General features: G+C 53.4%; 1 protein-coding gene across 3 annotated transcripts in view; it reads left to right on the top strand.

Annotated features, from left to right (window-relative positions):
• Positions 1-20410, top strand: part of FRMPD3 (FERM and PDZ domain containing 3) — a 57392-nt gene that overhangs the window by 32877 nt on the left and 4105 nt on the right. For all 3 annotated transcript variants that reach the window (XM_027663158.1, XM_027663161.1, XM_027663162.1), the window contains 8 exons: positions 116-247; positions 799-918; positions 1048-1184; positions 1962-2085; positions 2746-2835; positions 3747-3926; positions 14282-14426; positions 18813-19637. In XM_027663158.1, the coding sequence (XP_027518959.1) occupies positions 116-247; positions 799-918; positions 1048-1184; positions 1962-2085; positions 2746-2835; positions 3747-3926; positions 14282-14426; positions 18813-19637 (1753 nt within the window). The remainder of the gene's footprint in view (positions 1-115; positions 248-798; positions 919-1047; positions 1185-1961; positions 2086-2745; positions 2836-3746; positions 3927-14281; positions 14427-18812; positions 19638-20410) is intronic.

Below are 20410 nucleotides of genomic sequence, written 5' to 3'. Positions count from 1 at the left end.
CTTCACCAGCATGGCCCGAGCTGCCAGGGAGGGGCTGAGCTCTCACTGGGGTGCCAGTTCCCACCCTGGGAAGCATCCAGTGCCTCGCAGCCAAGGATGTCCGTGGTGTTTGCAGGACGTGATGGTGACATTGCAGGACCGCCTGTCGCTGAGGCACATCGAGCACTTTGCCCTGGTCCTGGAGTATTCCAGCCCGGAGCAGAGCCACCGCTTCCTGCTGCTCCAGGACAAGCAGCCACTGGCCCATGTAAGATGCTGGGTGTGGGAGGGTGTTGGGATGGCCCTGGGCAGGGGCTGGGGCACAGAGAGGCTCTTCTGCCCCCAGTGTGGGGCTTGGCTGGGGTTGTGCCATGCAGTAGCGTAGCCTCTCCTTGCCTCTGGCATGGTCCTGTACGCTCAGGGGTGAAGAGGGTGTCCAGAGAGGGAGACAAGCAGGGTTTTACCCATCCCACACTGACAGCACCATGGAGATGCTCTAGGTTCCAGCCAGGGGAGCTACAGACAGCATTTATGAACATCCTTGACCTGCCCAGGAGAGCCAGGAAGCTGGCACTGCACAGGACCAGGGATAAAATGGGGATCATGGAGGTAGTGTTAGCTTGTGTGGCATAAACCCCTGCAGCACCAGGCAAAGCTGTCACACCAAGGAAGGCTGGGCTGTTCCCAGGATGAAAGGATGAGGTGATGCATGGAGGAGAGAAATCGAGTATCATCCCAAAAGAGAGGACAGGGGGTCTCCTGCCCTGCAGGCAAATATACAGTTCCTGGTCTCACTGCTCCCCTCTGCTCCTGTCACAGGTTGTGCAGAGGACACACTACCATGGCATGAGATGCCTCTTCCGTGTGAGCTTCTTCCCCAAGGACCCAGTGGAACTGCTGCGCCGGGATCCTGCAGCATTCGAGTACCTGTACATCCAGGTAGGGGACTGGGAGCTGCTGGTGCTCATGGCCCACACATCTGCCGAGGCTGGGCCTGTGGAGGCATCTCTCAGGTGGGGGATGCCTGTCCCTGTGTTTATCTGAGGACACCTCTCCTCCCTCCCGCAGAGCCGCAACGATGTGATCAGAGAGCGCTTCGGCACAGACCCCAAGCCAGAGATGCTGCTGGGGCTGGCTGCCCTCCACATCTACATCACTGTCTCAGCCACCCGCCCCAGCCAGAAGGTCTCCCTCAAGAATGTGGAGTGAGTCCTGCTCCCTGTCCCCATCTTCGGAGCAGCCCTCCTTTGTGCCCCTTCCCTGTTCTGCTGTGTAACTGGAGTGCTCCCAGCAATGATTTGGGGTGCAGAGCACGAGATGCCTTGAGAGCCCCCCCTTGAGCTGGCCACTGGCTCGTGGCCTCAGCAGCAGTGATACACAGCCCCTGGTCCCACCACGTGTAAGACCCCCTCACACTGACATCCAGCCCTGTGCAGCAGCCGTGCCAGGGCTGGGGATATTTGCTGTGAGCCCAGGATCATTTCCATGGGAACCTGGGCAAGGAGAAAGCTCTGTGGCTGCGTAATCTCAGCCCATCACCAAGCTGTTCAGACCTGGCTCAGCCCTCCTGCAGCTCCTGGGGGACCGAAATCCATCCATAGTCCATCTGTGCAGGCTGGCCTTGCCCAGTGGGCACAGGGAGGAAGGAAGGAGATGGCACTCCAGGAGGACCCAAAAAGAGGTTTGGGAATTTGCCCTGACATAAAGGGGAGGAGGAGCTGGGCTCAGCTGCAGAGCCTGGCACTGCCATTCCCCAGCTCAGGGCTTGTAGCTATGGCACCAGCCTGGGGTCCCATCCTCCTGGAGACCCAGACTGGGGGCTGCTGCTGCCCTGGCTGTGACACCAAGGAAGTGCTGGTGTGGCTCCGGCTCCCTCTGACGGCAAGAGGGTGCTCTGGGACAGCATCCCTGGTTTCTGTCCCTCTCTGCCCATCAGCAAGGGTCTCTGGCTTCGCAACTCATGCAGGCTTCCCTCCCCACAGGAAGGAGTGGGGCCTGGAGCCCTTCCTGCCCCCCTCGCTCCTGCAGCTCATCAAAGAGAAGAGCCTCCGGAAATCCCTCTCGCAGCAGCTCAAAGCCCACCAGCACCAGCCTGGCGGCACCAAGGTGAGCCCAGCACAAGCTGCCCTGGTTCAGGGCTGGTGGGGTGTCAGCCTGCCCTCCACCCCAGCCTGTTGTCCCCAGCTGCTCAGGGGTTCCCGTTGTTAAGTCCCCTTGGATGTGAGATAAATCCTAGGGAGACAGCCAGACAGACACTCTCTCTCCTGAATCCACTTCCAAACACTGATCTGGATTTCAGGGAGTGCAGTGAAGTTCAGGGGTGAGATCAGCTGAGATCCAGCTCTCAGCTTGGCTGAAGGGGCACAGATCAGTTCATTGTTATCTCTGCTTCTGGGCTTGGAAAGCTCTGGAGGCAGTTGCTGAGCCACTGCCTTGGGCCCTACAGCCTTCAGAGCTCCCTGGGGATGGGGCGCATATATCCCCCAGGAGGGTTATACATCATGAGGTGTGGGTTATACATCAAGCATTGGGGCTCCTTCCTGGCTGTGCCTCAGCTCTGAGTTAACTCCCAGCATCTGCTCAGGATGGCAGAGGAGTGGAGACCCCCCCAACCCCATGTCTCAGATTCCTGCCAGCACAGCCCATGCCTGGAGCTGCCTGACAACTTGCTGTCCATTCCTACTGAGACCCCCTAAGTTTGCACCAGTCTCTTGCGTTTTTTCCCCTTGTGCTCATGGTTATCATCTTTGTGATGTGTTTTGTCAGGTCTCCACAGCCCAGGCAAAGCTGCAGTACCTGAGGATCCTGAATGAGCTGCCGACCTTTGCTGGGGTCCTCTTCAACACCGTGGGGCTGGTACGGTAATTCAGGGTGGGCTGGGAGGGGCCTGGCAGTGGTCCTGAGAGTGTGCTGGAGGGGAGAGACAGGGGAGGTGTGGCTACCACAGAAATTACTTCCCTCAGTCTCTTGCTCTGCTCTGACAAGGTCCAAGCCCACCCAGTAAAGCCTTCAGAGCCTCTGCTGTCAATAGGTTGGATCTTCAGCTCTGCAGGGTCAGGGTCAGTTCTGTTCTTGCCCCCCTGTTGGGCAACGAGATGACCTGCACAGTGAGGCTGGAGTAGTTTCAGAGGTGTTTGTAACTTGATCATGCCCTGGCAGCATCTGGTGTGGGTGCTTTGTCTTTTTTCTCCCATCTCTGACACCAAAGCAATGACTCTCAGCCTGCCTATGAGTGGAACTACGTGTAAGGAGTACAGAGTATTCCTTTGTTCTCTTCTGCATTGCTCTGCCCAGCTCCTCTTCCTCTCCACATCTGGCTTGAAGCATCCTTCTAGACCAGAGCAAGAAAGATCCCTATATCCAGCCAAGGCTTTGGTCTTTCTTCTTCTCTAAAATACATTCACTCCCTCCTTTGCTTCCTTCTCTCAGAGGCAGTGTCAGATCAGGCAGATTTGTAACACGCTCTTACTTCTCTGTAGTGACACCAGCGAGCCTGAATATTTCATGTGGACAGTCAGTTCAGAGCCTTATTTTAAATAACCCTGGCATCCTGCACACTGTTCCCAGCTCTGCAGAGGGGCTCAGGGAGGAAGGTTCATGGCACCAGCTTCACCTGATGCTCTGCAAAGGCTGTCGGGACGTGACCAAGGTGCCAACATTGAGGCTTGGCTCCATGGAGAGAGCCAGGCACAGCCTGTACAGCCCCAGGGTGTGTTTACTCACCCCTGTCTGTCTGTCTCTCTTTCCCCATGTGCCTGTGCCCCCAGGATGAGAAGCAGCCAGCCACCACCCTTCTGGTGGGACCCCGACACGGCATCAGCCACGTCATCGACCTGAAGACCAACCTCACCACGGTGCTGTCGGAGTTCAGCAAGGTCAGCAAGATCCAGCTGTTCAGGGAGAACCAGGGGGTGGCCCGGGTGGAGACAAGCATCCTGGATGCCAAGGTAGGCACTGGTGCCATGGGGCAGGCACCGGGGAGAGGGGCTGGTGTACAGTCTGGGACTGGGGGTCTGGAGCCAGCCTTTGAGGGGATTCAGGTCACAGGTGCATGTTGGAGCATCTCCGTGGGGATTTCTAGAGGCTCCAAAGCCCCTTTCACACTGTGGTCACAGGATGTGTGGTCTGTGGCACCTCCCCTGCCCATCTGACTCCTTGTGCCACACGGGCAGGGACTGGTGCTGACTGCCATGGTGCAGGGGGGGTGTTCTGGCCATGACCCAAACACCTACCCAATGGTTTGAGTAGGGTCCTCTGGAGGCAGGACAGCTCAGGGCTGGAGAGGAGCAGTACATGGCCATACCTGGGCTGGGTGCAGGTACTGGAGGGGACTGGGGGGGTTCCTGCATTAGCAGCACTTGTGGAACTTGTTGAGCCCTTCAGGACTGCTGAGTGAACTGGAAATTATGTGGGGCATGGGTGTCAGGCTCAGAGTGTGAAAAGAAATCACTGTGTCCCTGGTCCAGCAAGCTCTCCCCTGGTATCTTGCCAACTGCCCCCATTATCCTCCCCTTCAGCCCACAGAGCCCACTCCTTGGTGTACATGCCCTCCCGAGCCCTGTGTCTTGTCATCCTCCATCTCCTGCTAGTTGTTGTGTGGTGCAGTGCTGGTTCTGATAGTCAATCCCCATGGTCAGGCCCTGCCACCCCTCCTCACCCCTCGTGGGTACCAAACCCTTCAGAAAAACTGTCAGCAATACAAGAGCTTTACTTGCTTTTTGGTGTCCAGTCCAGCAGCTACAAGATCCTAAGGAGATCTTCCATTGGCCTTTGCTCAGGTTTTTAGCAATCTGGGACACGTCCCCAGCAGACTCAAAGGCAGATAACCTTGTGCCTGCTCCAGGGCATCCTTGGTGTCACTGCCTCCCTGTCTCATGGGGAAGGACAGCTGAGAGGCAGAGATATTACAGATAAATGCCAAACCTCATCTTCTCCTCTCCTCCCACCTTGAATTCAACAGGACAGAGGTAGGACTGAGTTTGGGCTAAGTTAGACAGGAGCAGTACTTGGCAGGGGCTGTTTGGCACAGTGGAGCCAGGACCTCTGTGGGGCACAGAGGTGCTGCTGTGCAGCACACTGGTGTATCTGCACAAGCCCTCTGAGCTTTTGGCTGTGGGTCAGTTTTGCTGCCCCTGCATTCATCCCTTTTTCCCCTGATACTGATGAAGCTGAGCTGCTTTGCTGCTGCCTCTGTGTTTCCTCATCTCCTGCCAGGTCTTTAAGCTTCAGCCCTCTCCCCAGCCATTTCCTTGCACCATTTCAGTTGTAGTCTTGCAGATGTAATCATGGTGGATTTGTTTAGGATTCTCCTGCTGCCTTCTGTCCTGGTGGATTTTAGTACTTTTTCCCACCAGGCTCATTAATTCCTCCACATCTGTTTTCCTGCTGCCACTGTGCCTGGTCCAGTAGATCTGCTGAACTTCAGTAACACCCCAATAGCCTCTGCCAGAGCCACATTAATCCTCATCCCCTCTGCTTCAGTTCTCCCCTCCAACAGCCTCATTTTTTTGCATTCATAACTCAGTGGGTATTTGGTCAACTGTAATATCTGTAATATTCCCTCTTCTGCATCCCACTGAGGTCAGTTGTTGCCCAGTTAAGTCCTGGTGTCCTGCTGTGGCTGTCCCAACCCTTCAAAACCCTCAACCTCCCCTACTGCAGCCTGGGCAGGTGGAAACCCTCCTTGCCCAGCCCCTCCAGCTGCCTGGGCTGTGCAGATGCCTGTTGGTCTCCTCCTTACTGCTTATAGAGCAGGAATAACCAAGGGACACCCTCTGCACCATGAATAACCCTGCTGGTTCCTCCTGGTGCCTGCACCCCTCGGATTTGTGTGTATAAAATCACCATATTAATGCATTAATAATAGGCTGGTCACAACCCCGTGACTGCCCGTGGCTCCCTGTGAGCGCTCGGAGCGTGGCTGTCCCTGCTCCGTGGCTGTTCCAACATCTGCCAGAGCTGTGCAGGAAGATGTGTGGCACTGGCTGTGCTCCACTGGGCTCATGGTGGGGTGCTGCTGTCCCCTCCCTGGCGTGGGAGAGGACAGTGTCCCCCCCCCAGCACAGACTGTCCCCAGGAGTGACAGATGTGCTGGAGGCTTAGGTGATGCTGGAGTCCATCTGCTGTGAATTAGGTGGCAATTCCCACACAGCTTGTCCACAGATCCTGCTGTGCTGCTCCTCTCAGCCATGCTCTGCAACAGCAATCAACCACTACCAGCCCTTTCCTGCTGGAGGAGAAGATTTTCTCCTGTGTCCCCTCTGTCCAGCACCCCAAAGGCTGGAGAAAAGCCAGCTCACATACTTCCCACAAGCACAGTGGCTTTATCTCCGTGAGAAATTCCAGGCGGCTGCCTACAGCCACCCAAAGCCCCTCTGCCTGCCTGGAGCACCCCATTTGTGGATCTCAGCAGGCTCAGCAGCACCCTGCCAGCACAGAGGCTGCTGTTATCTGTCTTCATTTAGCCCTTATCCAAAGGGCTGGGATTTAAAGCCAGAATGTCTGCTCCAAAACGAGGCATATGCTAATCCTGCACAGGACAGCGATGGATGAGGCAAGCTGAGAAAAGCAGGCAAAAAGATCATTACCTCACAGTGCTAATCTGCTTTCTACAATTATTCTGTTGCACTGAACGTGTCGCTGGCTAAAGCCCTGGATTGCAAATAAATCTGTTTGTGGCGTGAGTCGCAAACCATTAGCGGGTTGTGCTCGAAGTAGTGTCCTGACTGCTCTGGGGACCTGTCAAATCCATATCACCCTTGGAAGCCTGTTGGAGCCCCATGGATGGCAGTGGAGGAGGGGGTGTCCCCTTGGGCTGTTGTGCCTGGTGCTGCTGCGTCGTGGGATGCTGGTGCTGGGGCAGCTCCCAGCCTGAATCCATATGAGGTGCTCGCTGGGTTACTGTGGAAACAGGGATGGTCAGTGATGGTTCAGGGATTTGTGCAGAAAGGCCATCTTGAGTTTCTCAGGGCAGTTAAAATGATAGGTTAAAAAAAGGGGTCAGGTCACGGAGCATCCATCAGCTGGGAGGTCTGAACACCCTGACTGAACCAGCCAGTCCTTATCCCCCACTGGCCTTCGACCACAGCCCAGACTCACCCTCCAGGAAGGAGCTGGGGGAGATTTTCAGGTAACAAGCAGGCTTGAGGAGATGGTAAACCATTTGCATTTATTTTAGGAGAAAAAGAAATGGTGTTTGTCTTATGAATTATTCACTAGGTAGTTAATTCGTTTGTTTTGGAGCTTTTCCAGCCTGGGCTTCCGTTTCTGTTTAAAACAGCACATTTAGGATACAAACCCAGGGCTGGTACCTCTGCTTTGCCTTCTTTAGCTTTTTGCCACTGCGAGTGTGGCAAGGAGGGGGCAAATGCTGACAGGACCCCTCACAGAGGAGCAGAGGAACAAAAGCCTCCAGGCCTATGCTACCAGTTCCAAGAAGAATTTTTGTTCCCTGCAAGGTCCGTGAGAGCTGCTGGGAGGACAGGAGCAAGTTTCATCTCAACAGTCAGGAGGGAGCGAGGCAGGTTTGCTTGGGAATGCTGAGAAAGTTCACAGCCCACAGCTGGGGGCAGGACAGCACTCCCCCAGCTGCGCTGAGTGGTGTGGGTGTTTTGCAGGATTTTGTGGTCATTCCCATCTGGCACAGTCTCCTCTCTGCTGTGGCTGTTGCTTCTTCATTCTTCCTCCTGCGCCCTGGACTTGCTGGTGTTTGAACATTGATTCTGAAGCTCGTAGATTTGCTGGGGGCAGCGAGGTGGCAAAAGGTGTCTCCTGTGATTTTTATGCACTAAGTGCAGCTTGTGCAGGGGGCACTGTGTGGGGCTCAGGGGGCCCTGCATCTCCCAGGGGCTTCCCCCTCCTGCTGCCTGGCAGTGCTGGGACCAGCATTTGAGAGTGGCCAGTGCTTATGATCCAGCTCAGAACTGGGCTTCAGGCATTCATCTCCTCCCCTCCCCAGTGCAGCACTACAAAGTCCTCTTCTACCTCCCAGTATCCCGGGAAGGACAGTGTCAGCATCTCCTGCCTGGCACCTGGACAAGCCCAGCAGCCCTGATGGGGCACAGAGGGGTGGATGACTGGCCACCATGCTCACCAAGGCTCCCCAGTGCAGGAGGTGTGGGGAGAGCTGCCTCAGCTCCAGGCTCCCCGGGCTGTGCAGCTCCGCAGCTCTCGCAGAAACAAAAGGGTTGTTTTTTACTGAAATGCCTTTTCCAACGGAGCATTTTGTGCTTTCTGATTTACACATCGCTGGGCTTTTTCTTATTAACAGTCTTGACTTTGGAAAAAAGGCTGCTGAAGCACTCTGAATGAGAATGAAGGAAGAATGTTTCGGGGACAGCCAGATCGCCTGAGCCCAAACAAGTGTCTGCAGCTTAACAGAGGAGCTGTCCCAGGCTGTGCTCTGTCCCTGTGCTGGGCTGTGGGGCAGGAGCACAGAGTGTCTGGCTGCTGGACAGGCACAATTCAATCAAAGGCATCTGGGTAATTGACTTCAGTCTCCAGCAGAGCCTGCAGCCAGCCAGTGCTTAAGTCGAGATCAAGACTTGACAGAGGAAAACAAAGGCAAAATTAATTCACAAAGCTCCCTGGCTGCTGCTGTGCCTGGAATCTGGGTATTGATCTTGGTGTCCCAGGGGCCCCCAGTGTGCTTCCAGCCTGCCATGAAAATAAATACCATGCACAGCTGGGGTTCAGCCTTTCCCTCTCCCCCTGGAAGGAGCCACGGAGCCCCTTCCTCTCACTGGAGATATGATGGTGACCCCTCCAAGCCCTCCCTGCTGGAGCCAGCCCCAAACCCAGTGGTGCTCCCCCAGTTGAGCGTGGCAGGGACATGCCATGGGTGCCCAGGCCAATGCCCTCTGTGTATTTGCCAGCTTGTGGTCTGAAAACTGTGGGGAGCCCCATCGTACTGACAAGGGCAGGCGAGGCCAACATTACTCCTGCTTGTGCAAACAGTGGCTGAATCCTATCAGGTTTTTCCACGAAGAGCAAGGCTTCGGAGTGACGATGGACCTGGAGGCTCTGGTTCCTTACGCTGGATTCGTCTTTATTTGCATTAAGCCGTGCTGAAACACTGTCACCTCGTGGGAGAGAGGGAGGGGTTGAGATTTCCTTTGGCTCAGTAGGTGGGGTGGGAGGGGCGGGCGCAGATTCCCGCTCGCTCGCAGTGGGATGGAGAGCAAAGCAGTGGGATGTAAAACAGAGCAGTGGGATGTAAAGCAAAGCCCGTCCCAGTGTGTGGTGCCAGCCCTGGCGCCACCCAAAGCGCTGCCTGCAGGCACCCAGGACGGGAGCCAGCCAGAAAGACGGGAGCCAGCCAGAAAGACGGGAGCCAGCCAGAAACACAAGAGTCAGACAACACGTGGAGAGGATGAGTTTCCAAGCCCTCGAAGCCAAATTTGATTTGTTCGCTTAAAAAGGAATTAAAAAAAAAAAAAAAAAGAAGAAATTAAAAACTCCTCAACCAAACAAGCAGCCCTCGGGCACCCAGTGGGCGTGAAGGGAGCCTGGGTGTGCTGCAGCCTGGGGAGGCCTGAGAGCTGCCTTCCTTCAGCAGATAGGAAATGTGGAGGATGCCAAAAGCACCAGCAGGTTCTGGTTGTTAGAAATCCCCCGAGCCTTTTGAGCAGCCGGGGGGAAGATGAAAGCTAGCCAGGGTGGCAGCTCCAGCATCGTGGGGAAATGTCCTGCACCTTCCCAGGACACAGCAGCACAGAGAGGGGACACAGCACCAGCACTGAAGCGGAGAGGAGGAGACCCCCCCCACAAGCTTGCAGTCTCTAGAGGTACCTCTCCCTCCAGTTTTGTAGGACTGCAAGGCACAAGGAGGGCGTTCACCTGGCAGAGGTGGCGACTTCTTGAACCCTAAGGAAGGAGAGACCTGCAGGTCTGCTGCAAACCAAGGCAGGGCATTTATTGATCAACAGGTGGGAAATTGTGGTCCTAATCACAAGCAGCCTGGTATTGATAGAGCTGAGTTAATAATGCTTAAGGGGAGACAAGGAAAGGTCAATGTAGAAGTGAAAAATCGACTGCTGTCTCGTTAGGCCCGGGTGCCTATATTATATAAACTTGGCAGTGCACCTCAAGTAAACCAGGGAACATAAATTATGTAAATTCATCTCCCATCTTTCTACTGCACTGTTTTAAAGAGAGCAGGGTAAGACCCAGAGTACATGATAAAGGGGGGGAGACTGAAAGGAAATGCACATAAGCTTAAGGGCTATCATATGCATAGATTTTCCTGCATAGGTCATAAATTAATTTAAATATGAGGACTATTAAAATCCTCTAGCATAACCCTGGACATAAAATTTCCTCCAGATGTCCTTCTATGAAACCTTTGCCTTTATCTGAACAAGACAATACCCTCCAGAAGGACATTGAGGTTTGATTTAAAGGTAGGGCATAATAGAAAAAGCACTATATCATCAATAAGCTAATGCAAAAGTTACCTCTTCCATCCAGTATAAATATATTTTGTTTTACTTTCCAGAGTGACTGGTTGCCGAGCAGGAAACTTGGAGTGAAAAATGTCTTTTCCTCACAAGGCCTAGAAAATCTAGAAAACCATTATGAGTGAAAGACCAAAAGAGCATTCTCTTTAAAATTACCTTCTTTACATGTTGGCATATTACAGGTCAGAGACGAACCTTTTCCTGGGCATCCCACTGGGAATCTGAATCAGTGCTGACAAGGCAGGGAGCAGGGTCTTAGAGGAATTTGCTCCTGCTGCATCCTTCCTTGCCTTCCAGCTGCTCACAGAAGTCTCTCTGCTCTACTGCACCACTGGGTTTAGAAAACTTATGAAGATTTGTGCTCTTCCAGGTTGCTGCCTTTTTGAGATTGAGCAGCAAGTTAAAACAATTGCAGGGAGACACAGGGATGCTGCATGAGTCCCAGCCCTTGGGGACCAGGCCAGTCCTGACCACAGGCACAAGCCTTCTCTGCTTCTTGCAGGATGTTTCCAAAGGAAAGGGGGTCAATCCCATTTGCTGCAAGCCAGGGGTATCACAAGGAAGCCCAAAGCACGGCCCTGCATGGTTCTTACTTTTAGCAGCTCCATGCAAAGCTGCCCTGAATTTACCATTTAAACCCCTTAGCACCGTCAGTTGGAAATTTTTCATGCACCTGTTCACAAAGTCAATGTTTGCTCAGCTCTCCTGTGCCTGGCTGTCTCTGCACAGTCTCATTTGCTTTTCCTACATGGAGCAGGGTGACCAAGGTTGCTGATGCCTAAAAATAACATCTCCATTAGCTGCCATCCCTGATACCTCCTCTTTGTGGCCTGATTTCCCAATGAAACAAGGCTGCTGTGGTCATGTTGCCTCTTTGCCTCTTGACCCCATAAATCACTCTCAGATCTGCTAGCCACTTTCAGCAGTGTCTCTGGCAACAGGGTGGATGTCTGAAAGGCAGCTGAGCTGCTGCAATCTCAGCAAAACCACCTAGGTGAGAGAAAGAGAGAGATTCCATCTTGTAACCCCGCATGGAAAAGAGTTATGGCCAGACCTCTCTTAGTGAGCAGCAGAGAATCTGCCAAGGCCAGGGGAGATGCACAGCCTGACTGAAAAAGCTTTGCTCACATTCAGTGTCTTTGTAAACAGCCCATAATCCATCAGCAGGACACAGAGCCCCGGCAGTGTGGGCTCCCAGGCCGTGTGGAGATCACCAGAGTGCTGCAGCTTAAGTGATTTAATCCCTAATAACAATATTTGAACGCTTAACAATTAGAGAAGAACTTTCACGCAGCTTCCTTGTCAAGATGTGAGAGTAATCATTTCTAAGACCCCATTCTAAGCTGTAATGCTAATCAGTATTAAGATCCTTCTTTTTCAGAGCAGAGTGCCACAGTTAACCCCAGCATGCCAAGATGATTCCACTGATTGCTGGAAGCTGTTCTGGAGGCTGGACTTGCTTGGACACCTGGTAGGGAGGTCACAACACCTTGGTGCTTGTGTTTCATTTGTAGGCAAGAAACTACAGTCAGGGTGGTTGTACCTCAGCCCTGTCACCCTCAGGAGGACTGATCCAGGGGCTGCTTCTTGACAGCAAGAACCTACAGTCCCATCTCTGGATGGGTGGGAAAAATCCTGAAGCAGAGGAAGCTGAGCAAAGCTGGGAATGGGTCTGAGAGATAAAGGTACCCAGCTGGGGTACTGGGGCTGCACTGTGGGCTGGACTGTGAGTGCTGACAGTCCACCACTCTGTGCCACTCTGCCTCAGTGTCCCCAAGAGCTGGCTGTGAATCTCTGGCTTGGGACTCACACATGGTGGAAACTACCTCCTAATTTTCCTTTTGAAAGGGGATTCTCAACCCACCTTGGCCTCTTTGTTTATTCTCCTGGTAGTGGATGTTTATCAGCCATTGCCTCCCTCCCGCTGGGGTTTGTTCCCTTCCTCACTGTTGCACTCCAACCATCGGCTGCCACAAAACAGAGGGGAGAAAATGCACAAATATCTCTCCATTCAACAGATGGCTTGAAAAAAACCAAGAAAGCTTAGCCAAGACACTTGTTTTAAGGGTGCTTCAGACACAGAAATGGAACACATGGTTTCCTTTCATCACTTGTGTCAAGATTGGAGCTGGGCTAGGAGGTGTCACCCCCCTCACTGCTCCATGCCTGCCTCCTTCAAGCTATGTGGAGAATCTCTTCACTACTCTATCTTGATACTTTCCCTTTGATCTGTGTCATCTCAGGTTTATTTTCCAAGATGCAGAAAGAGCTCTGTCAAGTGGGCAGTGGCAGAGCCTCTCAGCAGAGGACATTCACCTGTCAGGCTCTTTCTCTTCCACATCAAGTTATTTCTGTTCCTTTCTCTTCCTGCACAACAGCCAAAGAGGGAACATTTTTCCCCTGGCCCAAGGGAAAATCTGCCCCTGCCAGGGGCTGGCATGACTTGGGGATCACATGCAGCTCTGCTCAAGGCTGATGGCTTCACACCCAAGTTTATTGCACTGTATGGTCCAGAGTGTGACGTGCTGGCCTAAGGCGGGTCTTCCTCTGCCACAATCTGCTTGGTGGCTTTAAAAAGCAAATATTGAGCAGAGCACAGAACTGGCCAGTGGGTACCAGGAACCTCCTGTGGTTATAAAACAAGAAAACCAAAATAGCTTTAATGCTTTTCACACTGCGTAGGCTTAAGTGGTTTTTAAAACAGGCTTGGTGTGCCCTGAATGTGGTAAATGAGTTCCTCAGAGTCCTGGAGGGCTGTCAGTGTGCAAGAGACTGGGCATGGCAGGAGGGGAAGCCTGAGACACAGCAGCTAAACGTCCCCCAGCTGCCTCAGATAAGCCATGTAACGGGGTACAAAGGTCCTTTGGGTAGGGGTGCTTTGTGTAGGGAGTAGATGAGGGCAGGAGCTGCCTTGCCAAAACTTCATTGAAGGCACTGTCAATTTTTTTTCCATCTCATGGGTCTGCCTTGAGCAGTGCTGGGGGCTCAGGCCAAGCGTGGACCACTCGACTGAGCTGTGTGGGGTCCCAGCAGTGCATAGGAGACCTCACTGGATGGGTGAGAGTGAATCCCACCCCAACAGCTTCCCCAGGATAGCTCGTCTTCTCCTTGGGACAAGCTGGGAGCCAGGGAGTTGTGCTGTCTGCTGCTTGACTGTGCCGTGAGGTGACATGTGTCACACAGATCATGTCTGATTTTTATTTCTCTTTAAAGCAAAGATCTTTTTTAGCATGCGAATAAACGCTCTCCTAAAAGAGAAGACACCATCTGCTCCCAAGCACAAATTTAATTTTCCAAAGGGATAGATTTAAATAAGATCCACAGGCACGGAGTGGTAGCTGGGGGAGCCTGTAATGGGGCTTGGCCCCTTTGGCATCTTGCTGGAAGCAGATGTCTTAGTTTATGGGGGGGGAGACATGGTGCCTGCAGCGCAACAGGGGTTCTGGCAGCTGGAGACTCCACAAACTCCCTGAGCTCCCAAGGTTAAACTGGTGCTTGCAGGTAGGCTTAGAGCATCGACAGGCAGACAAATGATCAGAATGCAGTTGTGTGGGGGCTCTGCCACGCACAGCCTGTGCCCAGTGGGGCTCCAGCTCTTTCCTCATCCTCAGGGGAGTCAGCAGGCAGGAGTCACAGCTGCAGCGAGGCGTTCTTGTGCACAGCCATTTGTTGGGTGGGCTGGAGGAAGGATGTGCACCTGGCTGGTTTTTTCCTGTGTGAGTGCTGAAAGTGCCAGCAGCTCACCAGTCACACCAGTGCTGGGCCCCAGTGCAGCCCCTGTGGAGCTCTCTCCCTGGCAGCTGAGCCTCGTGGCCCTCACGTGCTTTGCCTCTCTTGCCTTCCAGCCGCTGGTGTTGCTGATGGAGTGGCCTGAAGCCACCAACTTTGCCTGCCTCATCGCGGGCTACTGCCGTCTGCTGGTGGACTCCAAGAAGATGATCCTGTCCAGGGCCCCCAGCCAGCCACCCCCGCCTCAGATTATCAAGGCAGGTACGTTTCAGCCTCTGCTTTCTGTGCGAGCCCCTTCCCCAACCTCACCCTCCCTCTCCTCCCTCCACCCAGGGCTCTGCAGCATTAGGAAGCTGAAGGGTTTCTCTGGCATCTCCCCTCTTCTCCCACTCACCCTGAGAACGAGCAGCCTCCCTTTCAACCAGAAAGCAAGGAGCAGGGACACAAGTCCTCAGTTTGGATAAGCTCTGGCTTGCGGTGTCAGCTCAAGCCACAAACACTCGCTGTGAGTGTTGTTCTGGCAACTCCTGGAGCAGATCCAGGAGGTGCTGTTTGAGAAGACCTGTAATGCTGCCAGATGAATGCTGGATCCTCACAGAACAGCCTGTGTGCTGCCGCAGGGATGCAGCACACACTGCTTGGATGGCATCCCGGCTCCAGGGACCTGCGTGAGGGTATACATGCATTGGCCTGCATTCCTGCTGCCTTTGGATACTGCTGCCTCCATCCCGGGGGTCTGCAAGCATGGCTGCTCTGCTGATTTCCCAAATCAGGAAGGCAACTTTGGTGTCCCAGTTTTTCAGCCTGGTGCAAGGAGCAGAAGGCTGGTCTGAGCACAGCAGGAGGTTCTGTCCTGACAGGCAGCAATGCTGTTCCTTGGGAATGGATTACAGGTGTGAGTCACACTCAGGAAAGATCAGTGATTCTCAGGAGTGATTTCAAACAAGGGCCAACCATGAACTACATGCTGCTGTTCCATGCAGGTGTTCACATCAGATGTGTTTTGTATAGGGAAATACAAAATATGGGTAAAATACCAACCCAGAGCTCTATGGAGGTTGCCCCAAGACCTCCTAAGTGAAGCTGCAGCTTCAGGTGAGTTTTTAGTTTAGCTGGCAGTGTCAAAATTCCCTCCTCAAGGTGAGACTGACTTGGGGAGGTGGGAGAAGTGCAGAGAGTTAGCAGGGTCCCTGGGAGAGGACTTGGTGCCACTGGGGAAGGCACTTGGACACAGACTCAGCACATGTGGGAGGACACCCTCACAAGAGGCATCAGGAAAGCACCTGCAGCAACCTCAGTGAATCCAGGCAAAGGCCTGGCAGTTGATGATGGTGTGAGTATAAGCACAGTTTCCTTTTCCTTCTTCCCCTGTGGCTCTGGTTGAGTGTCACTGTGCTCCCTGCTCTGGGTGCCCTACAGGAACATATTTAGGCAAATTTTGCTGTGAGCAGGGGGTGTTTCCAACTTAACTGGCCATCACCAGAGTGGTTCTTCCCTGGCTTATGTCACCCTGACATGGGCTACTGGGACACATGGGGCTGTGGGGAGTCAGAGGGTGGGGAGAGCATCCCAGAACATACCCAAGGGCTTGGAAGGAGGCTGGTGGCACCCACAGGGTGCAAGTGGTGTTTTTCCGCACTCTAGCAATGATGACAATAGCCAGGATTTTTTCTTTGGGAGATTTTCCTTCATTGGTGTGGTCCAAACCTCTGCCTTTGCCCTTTTCTTGGCAATCTCAGGAAGCCAATGTCACTCTGCTGGGGGTAAGGAGGAGTCACAGTCTGGGTAGGACAGCAGTGGAGCAATGGGTCTGAGCCAGCCCCTCCCTGGATGGCCTGTTCTATCCTCAGAGGTGCAGTGAAAACCTCTGTGACCAGTGGAGTGGAGCAGTTTCCCTGCAGACCCTGCACACAGCCCAGCTGCTCAGGCATCCTTCAGAAGGAGTGAATTTAGTGAGTATTGGGAAAAGTCTGCTCACAGTTCTGGTCTCAAAGGGCTGCAGGCTGAGCTGTCAGGAGCTGGGCGGATCACAGGGAGCAGGGACTGCTGATCATTAGCACATCCTTGCAGGAGTGATAAGAAAGCCCCACTGGGATGAACTGAGTTAGCCCAGATTGACTTCCCAGGCTGCAGGCAGGCTGTGCCAGCATCTTAAATGTAAAATCAAGCCTTGGCCCATGCTTTTACCTAGAAGAGGAGCACATCCATCTTCCCTGAGGCCCATTAAAACCTCCTGCTGAACTGCAGACATTTTTAGAAATGCACAGGCTGTCCCAGTGTTGTCAGTTAGATCCATCTCTCTGCATTTCCCTGCGGAGCCATATGCCAGAGCTTTGCCCTCTGTTGTCCCTGCCCCTTCTTTCCCCCACTCCCACCAGGAGCCATTGTCAGCCAAGCAGCTCTCTGCCCTTAATTGCTCTCTCAGCTCTTTCTCAGGAACTTTTACCCCCGAGCATCCAGCAGCTGGATTATGGATTTGAGGGGTTTGGCCCCATTCAGCAACAGGCCCTGGCTTAGCCTGGGCAGCCAGTGGGGCATGGACATGACCCATTGGGGGTGTCTGGGTTTGGGAAAGCCTCTACCTTAGCCCATGCCACCCTGCCACATCCCACATGTCCCCTCATATGTTCCCCTACACAGCATTTCTGAGCACTGGCATGGCCACAAATGAAAGAGACTTTGGGTTGAGTGGGGATTTTAGCACTGCAGGTGATGAACAGTATAATACAAACGTGTGTTTGGGGAGACAAATTGTCCAATTTGTTGAGCTAATGAATTTAATTAGGATTTGTTTGATTTAATTTATCCTTGGTAAGACAGAACCTGCATCCCCTGGCAGCTGTTCTCAGCACAGCTGCACAGTTCAACCTGCAATGCAGACAGATGCCTCTCCTGAGGGCTGGACTACTGGCCAAGCAGTATTTCAGCCACTTGCCTTGCCCAAGGGAGCAAGGGCAGGCTGTCACAGGTAGATGCTTCACAGCAAGAGCAGCAGGCTCTTTCAGAGCCAGCCTGATCCAATAGCCACCAGCCAGACAGAAATAACACATGGATCGTGGGCAGCAAGGGACAGGGGGCTGGGGGTGTGTCTGTCGCTTAAACACAGCCAAACTACATTGGATGCCTCCCCAAAAGGCAATACTGCACCACATTTAGCAGTCTCCTGAGGAGCACTGCTTGGTCTGGCCAATGTTAGGCAAAAATTGTGACAATTCCTTCTTGCCATATAACGAGTGAGCTGGCAGACTGAGGCTGAAGGTCCTTGTGCATACAGCCAGGCTGCTCCTGCTGCCCTCTGGATGTGGCTGGTGGATCAGTAGTGTGGCACCTGTGTCCTTGTGTCAGTGTTGGATGTGCTGGCCAGCCCTCCTCTGGCTCTGCCCAGCTCTGCCCCCAGCAACTTACTGGCATCTTGCTCCTTGTCCTTGCTGCTGTCACGCAGCACAGATACAAGGCATTTTCCCAGGTAGTTAACAGGGAGAGAATCCTGCCTGGAGCAGTAAGAAAGCTTGAGACATTTAGGAAACAGACCTGTTGGGAAAGGTTAAAGGAATTTGCCGTGCTTAGTCTGGAAAAGAGGTGGGTGGGGAGATGGAGAGGAAGGAACAGAACAGTATTTCTGATGCCTCAAAGCTGTCTGTGAAAGGGCACTGATCAGTTGTGCTGGTGGTCCATGGTGGCATTGATCTAATTCCTCATCAAAAAGAAAAAGCTTTAAAGTCAATATTCTTTTATCATAGATGTCGTAATATTTTGCTTTATAAAATTTATATCATTAAACTCTATAGCTTGTAATAATTTTGGAGATAATGGAGCAAACCCCACGAGCAGGTGGCATGCTACCTTAGTGTGTCACAGGGCTTTTGCTGGCACCTAAATCCTGTCCAGCCACCCTCTAGGCTCTTCTGGCCTCCACCATCACTGCAGCTCAGCCACACCTAAGGGCTTCACTAATATACTTTAACAACTCTTTTCATGGGATTCTTTAATGGGAATCCAGATTTATTCATTTAGGGAAAGAAAGGCAAGTCAGCTCCTTCAATACCACGTGGGCTTTTTTTGAGCTGGCCACTTTCCACACGCACCCTGTAAATTTCTGTATGTTCCTCTCCCTTCTGCCTCTTCCGTGTCTTCACTTTTCTTCTTATTGTAGCAAGGGGTTGATATCTCAGAGCCAGAAGGTCCCTTGTCTTCAGTGTCAGCAGTTCCCTCCTGCTCTTGGTGGCCACTCATGGTACCTGTCAGGCTTATCCCTTTCCTCTTGAGAGACCCACACACTGGAAACATTCAAGGTCAGGTTGGACAGGGCTCTGAACAACCTGCTCTAGTTGAAGATGTCCCTGCCCATTGCAGGGAGATTGGACTAGATGGCCTTGAAATGTCCCTTCCAACCCAAACCATTTGATAATTCTATGGTCTGTACATGCAGGACATTTCTTCTCCCTGGGCAGACAGGCCCAGCAGGTTTTTGGAAGGTGGCCTGGCTGTGCTACAGGGTACAGACGTGTCCCACTGCAGCCCAGCCTGCTGAGGAATGGAGGGCAGAGAGTACATGGGTGCTTCTCCAGGGTGAGCAGGAGCTTCCCCATGCTGCTTTTCCTTCTCCCGGGTGCTGCTGCTAACATTCCTGTTGTGCTTTTGGTTTAGATTACATCAACGCACACAACTTCCACCGGCCTGCCGGGGCAGGGCACGTGGGAAAGAAAGAGAACGGGCTGGTGGGTGGCTCTGCCACTGTCACCGGAGCAGCCGGGGCTTCCGCCACCAGGGCTTCTGACTCGGAGCTCATCCGCTTTTGCTACCTGCACATGCGAGAGCAGAGGAAGGAAAGAGAGAGCGGCACGGATATCAATGAAAACCTGATTTTTTTTGAGGAAACTCGTCCCAGGACCAAATCTGACCCCACTTCCAAAAGCTCTGGCCAAGGCTACAACGGGGCGGCCAACGAGTACGACCTGGATGGCCTTGACCAAGACAGGCACGCGAGCAGGGCCAGGGCACACACCATAGACACCCACCTGCGGAGCGACGCCTCGCACTTCTACTGCGAGTCCTGCCAAGCCAAAATCAAGAGCCGGCTGGCCTCATGCATGGGGGGCAAGCCTGGCACCACCCGGGACAACATGGTGGACTTGATGTCGCTTCCCCCTCCCGGGAACGATGAGGAAGAAGACGAGACAACGTCCCTGCTCCCCGCCATCGCCGCCCCTCCTCCTGGCTTCCGAGACAACAGCTCCGACGAGGATGACCCCAAGCGCCGGGCGGCAGCTGCCCAGAGCCAGGAGCAGGGCCGGCACCTCTGTGGCATCCTCTACGACGAGATCCCTGTCACGCTGATAGACAGTGTGCAACCACGGACAGTCCGGGACCACGCCCAAGAGCTGGATGATGCCCTGGTGTCCACCCTGCAGGCACTGGAAGCCCTGGCTGCTTCAGAGGATTGCCCACATCCCCCACCACAGCAGACAGCAGGTATTTCAGTGGCTGTGACTCCCTTTTTTCCCTATAGCCTTTCTTTCCTATTGTACGTCCTTCCCTTTAGTCTTCTTCTCCCATCCTATAAGTGACTGTGGAGCAGCTTCTAGTAAAAACTAAGTTGTGGCAACAGGCTCTAGCAGGAGCAGCCAAGCTGCTGCTCAGAAGATTTCTAAGAAGCTGAGGTGGGACTCCTCTCCCTGGCAGTGGCTGAAGGAGTCTCTTGGTTATCCCATATCTGCCGTGGTCCACATGCCACAGTGCTGGGGTGAGTCACTAACAAACCAGTACTGTGAGCACGAGTTCCTCCCCACAGTGACCCCACTCAGCTGGTACCTTTGGCCATCAGTCTTTGCAGGTTCCCACGGGTTTTGCAGGGTGTGAGCCCTCCACAGGGCAAACCTGCTGTCAGATGGGTGACTCTGGGACCAGCCTGCTGGCATCACAGTCCTTTGTCCCTCTCCCTGCCTTGGTTGCCCTATTTACTATGGCAGAGTAGCTGTTGCCCGATTTTCCTTCTGGTACCAGACAAGCCCCTGTAGGGTGGTCTAGCATTTCCACTAACAGTGGAAAACTTCCCAGGACCTTTTCCTGGGCCAGGAGCTCTTGCTGAATTTATCTAGCAAGACAGCTCAGTGCTGAAAAGTGATCTCACTTAAAAGAATTAACTCTTACTAGTGAAAAGTCACGGAAGTTTTTCTGATGGGATGATGTGTCCTGCATTCCTGGGACCCTCCTACTGCCTGGAGTTCCCCTCTCCTCCACACAGG

This window comes from Corapipo altera, unplaced genomic scaffold (genome assembly GCF_003945725.1).
Source record: "Corapipo altera isolate COAL_440 unplaced genomic scaffold, ASM394572v1 107b, whole genome shotgun sequence".
Taxonomy (NCBI): Eukaryota; Metazoa; Chordata; class Aves; order Passeriformes; family Pipridae; genus Corapipo; species Corapipo altera.
Note: the sequence above shows the minus strand (reverse complement) of the source record. Positions and strands in the feature narration are given on the sequence as shown.